This window comes from Morone saxatilis, unplaced genomic scaffold (genome assembly GCF_004916995.1).
Source record: "Morone saxatilis isolate NCDOM2014 unplaced genomic scaffold, NCSU_SB_2.0 Contig21, whole genome shotgun sequence".
Taxonomy (NCBI): domain Eukaryota; kingdom Metazoa; phylum Chordata; class Actinopteri; family Moronidae; genus Morone; species Morone saxatilis.
In genome coordinates, this window is record NW_023339774.1 from 1,581,890 (window position 1) to 1,586,409 (window position 4,520).

The following is a 4,520-nucleotide window of genomic DNA, read 5'->3' on the forward strand; positions in this document are numbered from 1 at the left end:
ACACATATACTGTTAGTGGTTTACCCTCACTGCACGGCCAAGCTGGGGGATACAGATTAAACAATACTTTTTGGTACATAAACAGGTCAGCAAAAAAAGGTTTGAAGGTAAATCAGTATTTGTTCCACGTCGGTTTTGTAGTAACGATATGATCAATACAATTTTACAAAACCCCCACACATTTAAGAAGAGACAGAGAAATGCAACTTTATAATTAACGTTGCCTTCATAAATAATTCAAATCATTTTTAAAGACCTGTCAAAATCAAATTTAAGATATTTTAAAGGCCTAGAATTCAACGTAAAGACCCTGTGGACACCCTGGAACAAGAGAGTTAGATTGGTTCGGGCTTTCAGTATACCAAAAGTAAGAGTGGCCCTATTCTGAACCAACACTTATATTCAGCCCACCAACACACTGATGAAGTGATTCAGCACCAGCGCCACTCACTTACCGTCAAGCGTGAGGCTCTCTCTGTAACCACTGAGGTTGAGGTGAGCGACGCTGCAGCTCACATTCTCAACAACACTCTTCACATGATTATTGTTGAAGTCGCACCATGAGATGTTCAGCTGCTCTATCCTGCACAGGGGGGAAGAAACACAGCAGTGGTAAATGGCAGAGGTTGAGGATGAGCTGCTGTTATTGGTTACAGGTGAAACGGACGGAGGAGCTGACCTGGAGCAGGACTGGAGCATCTCGGCCAGAGCGGGAGCAGAGAAACCAGAGCAGCCGCTCAGGTTGAGCTGCAGCAGGTTTGTGTTCTCGGACAGAGAGCTGAGAGAGAGAGCGAGAGAGGACAAAAAGAATCAAATACCATCCAGCAGATCACTTACTGAGGGAAGACCACAGCTGCACACAGCTGTTATAGTTTTGTATTTTTCATTAGTTTATTTTATGAATTGTTTTCAATTCAGTTTCAAAATGGGTTTGCTCATTTCAGTTTAGTTTTTATTGTTTATTAGTTTCAGTGTGACAGTTTATTTATGAGGTATTACAATACAAACACACTTCAGACATTCCAGTGCCAACACCTCCTCACGCTTGTGTTGACAAATTTGACCAACTTGTCAAAGACTAAAACTAAAGACATTGTATATTTACTATATATTTATTACTTTTATTATTTTTAGTTAGTTTTGTAAGTGTGCAATATAGTTTCAGTTAGTTTTTGGTTTTTTCTGAAGTCTAGTTCTTGAACTAGTTCCGATTAGGATTCAACAGTCAACAATAAATAATCTTGTTGGGAACAAACCTGCCTCCTCTGAACTGTTAGCTGAATATCGCCCTACGCTGCTGTACTTTAACGTTGGTCATAACGGGGGTACATTGAGAGCCTGATGTTTTCGGAGGTAGCACAGTGTAAAATGTTTGAGAGACACCGGATTAGAACATAGATTTAAATATGTATTAAGCAAGTTTTAATGTAAACAGTTAAAAGTGAAATGCTTGCTGGAATGAGTGAGATGCAGATTGAACTGACTTGATGATAGTGTCTGAGAGCTGCAGACCCTCCAGGCTCAGATACTCCAGCAGCCTGCAGCGACAGATGATGCTCTCCAGAGCCGAGGTGGGGATGATGGAGCTGGACAGATCCATCTCAACTATCTGCAGTGGGCTGAACGACGGGAAAGACAAAACAGGACTTCATCATTTCTGTTTGGTTTTTTTTGACAATAAGAATGGAGAATATCAGCAGTTATTCTTTAAACAAGAAGTTGAAGCTGGCTGAAATGAACCCAATTCAATCTGAACTGATCACCAGCAGCTGCTGGACTCACCCTTCGCCAGTGAAATGCAGCTCTTCCACGAAGGAGCGTGGGCAGCGCAGCCTGCGGACTCTGGTCTTCAGCACCTGCTGCAGAGCTGGACCCATGTGGGTCAGCCCCTCCAGATCCACACTGCGCCACAGAGACTCATCAAACCTGGGGCAGACACACAGACAGGGTGGGATACAGTCACATTCTATAAAGTCTCAATAATGTGGATGTCATCCTATCAGTTTAATATGTGCTGTTCTTTTCCGTCAGGGAGATTTAGAGAGAAATCTGCAGCTATATACTAACAAATGGTTTAGGGGACTGCAAAGGCATTAATAATGAGTATATGAGAGAAACTCAACGAGTTTGCAACGAGAATGGGAACAGTAGAGCTGAGAAGAAGGAACACTGGTTTAACAAGAGGCTGTGTTTAGACCCTGTGATCCAAATGGACAGCTTTAAGTACAGGTACCCACGGCGCATTCACATCCAATTGCTAAAACCTTACTGGGCCACATGTGACCACATTCTTTTAGCAGTGTGTATACAATTTGCATGCAATGTGCCCTGGGCCACACTGAAGGACTGCCCACTCAACAGTCGCCCTGTAAGTACACACTAAACACACTGTCGGATTTGCATTTGGTTCACTGAATGCAGATGTGTTTGAAAGATAATCAGGTACCTGGTACCTCCTGCAGGTAAAACAGGAGACTCAGGATGATACAGGCGTTTAATGTGGCAGTGCTGAACTGAAAAAAGGAATGAATCCATGTATTGAGCAGCTAATACTGGCAAAACTCTGAGCTGTCCACTTAGGATCGGATCACCCAAAACACGTATTGATGCAGGAACAGTGGCAGAGACTCACGCCAAGCGATGCCAGCGCTTGCAAACTACGGACATCCTGAGGAGGTCCTGCAGGGGGAGGTAGAAGAGAATCCTGAGGAGCAGCTCGTCAGGTAGCTGGTCCCATGAAATGCCTGCAGGGGAAATAATGGCAGTTTATCATGGCTACAACAGACACACTGTAGCTGCTTAAAGGAAGTCAAAAAGCTGGTTCCTGCCTGATGTGGGCTCTTTTTTCCTCCTCGATCTCCTGGCGAGGACAAACTGTTCCCCGTCATTCTCCTTCCCCTTGCCGATGAGCCGCTGGTGCTTGTGGCTCGGTGACCACTGCTGGATGAGCTCTGTCGGGGTGCATTCAGTGTCCAGGCCCTCGCTGAGACAGCCTCTGGACTTGCGTTTGTTGATCCTCTTGGGCTGAGACAACATGGAGCCCTGAACCAGACTCAGGCAGGGCAGTTCCTGCAGTGGCATGCTGGGTGGAAGAAGAAAATAACCATATTTCATTTTCAAAAATGTCTGCGAGGCTACATAATAGTTTATCCTGCACTTGTATAGCAGCATCTCAGAGAGAGAGAGTGCTTAGCAGCGACCTAGCTTCCTCAGAAGAACAACCTCTGTCTGCCCGCCATATTGATGCAGCTTCCAGCGGTGAGACCGCGCAAATTCTGACCACAAAAGAAAACGTAATACTTCAATTTTAAGCGAAATATACATGCGGGGTTTCACTGGCTTTTTACCGTCATATTCTACTTTACAGTTTATAAATGCAGGAAGGAAGCACATAGATAGAGCTGGAGGGAGGCCTGGGGAAAGAGGAAAGCGCGGTATCGATTATTATTAGCTTCAGTTTTACAATGAAAATGCTCATAATGGCGGCTCACAAACAAACTTAAATTAATATACGATTAACGTTACACGTCTATAATTCGATTAAAATATGCTATGAGATGTTTCTTGAATTGGAAGACGGCAGAAAGGGCTAACCAGGTAGCGTTGGCTCGTTTTCACATGGATGGCACGTTGAAAATTGACGGTATCGCACGTAGAGCTACTTTCGGTAAATAAGCAGAGTGTATAAAAAGATGCCTACCTGTCTCTGGGCATCTCTTCCGCTAGAGATGAGATGTGTATAGTGCAGAGGAGTGGACGTGAAGACGCTGACTGTTTTCCCTGCAACCCTCCGACTGGGACTCTTTAAACTCGCCGCCAGCAGTACGGTAGGGCGCCCTATAGATACTACGTCACTGACGTTTTCATTGCCGTACGCGCTTACGTCATACGTATCACTGAGAGTGGCCCATGTGGCATTCCAGTATTGCTCGTTTTTTCCGCCTTTTTCGTAGTTATGCTGAGAGATAAGTCTAAGTTTTTTTTATCCCTGTAATATCTTTATGGGACAGAAAATTCAGCACTGATAAAAACAACAATGTTTTGTGATGCTGATATTGAAACTTAGAGAATATTTGTTAATAAAACAAACATGAACCTTCTGAAATGGACATCTGAAAAGAACTGATTAGAATAATATTACATTTGGATAATATCCTTTAATGGATAAAAAGGGAACATGCTGTACAATAACTTGGTTATTATAGCTGAACAATTTATACACGGATGTAGATTTATTATTGCCAGACCACTGTTAGTAAGCCCATGGCACACATAAAATATGACCCTTCTTTTATACTTTTATAGACACTGATTCTAAAACATATTTGACAACTACTAAAAACTTAAAGCTGCAGTAGGCAATTTTTTCATATTTGGTGAAACTTTCACTATATCCTGACAGTAGAACAATAAAAATGAGGTTCCTCTGGCTCCTCCTAGCACTCCTAATGGTATTTGCATGAATCCGCTGGGCTAGAATGAAAACAACCAATCAGAGCCAGGAGGTGGACTTCATGGTG

At 43.2% G+C, this 4,520-nt stretch overlaps 1 protein-coding gene across 1 annotated transcript in view; it reads right to left on the reverse strand.

The window, feature by feature from the left end:
• The window catches only part of skp2 (S-phase kinase-associated protein 2, E3 ubiquitin protein ligase), a 5,347-nt gene extending 1,532 nt beyond the window's left edge, over positions 1–3,815 (reverse strand). The window contains exons 1-7 of the mRNA XM_035668578.1: positions 3,701–3,815; positions 2,829–3,082; positions 2,633–2,744; positions 1,783–1,926; positions 1,485–1,619; positions 680–778; positions 456–583 (exon numbers count right to left, since the gene is read on the reverse strand). Coding sequence (XP_035524471.1) covers positions 456–583; positions 680–778; positions 1,485–1,619; positions 1,783–1,926; positions 2,633–2,744; positions 2,829–3,082; positions 3,701–3,714 — 886 coding nt within the window. The 5' untranslated portion in view covers positions 3,715–3,815. The remainder of the gene's footprint in view (positions 1–455; positions 584–679; positions 779–1,484; positions 1,620–1,782; positions 1,927–2,632; positions 2,745–2,828; positions 3,083–3,700) is intronic.
• Between the last annotated feature and the right edge of the window lie 705 nt (positions 3,816–4,520).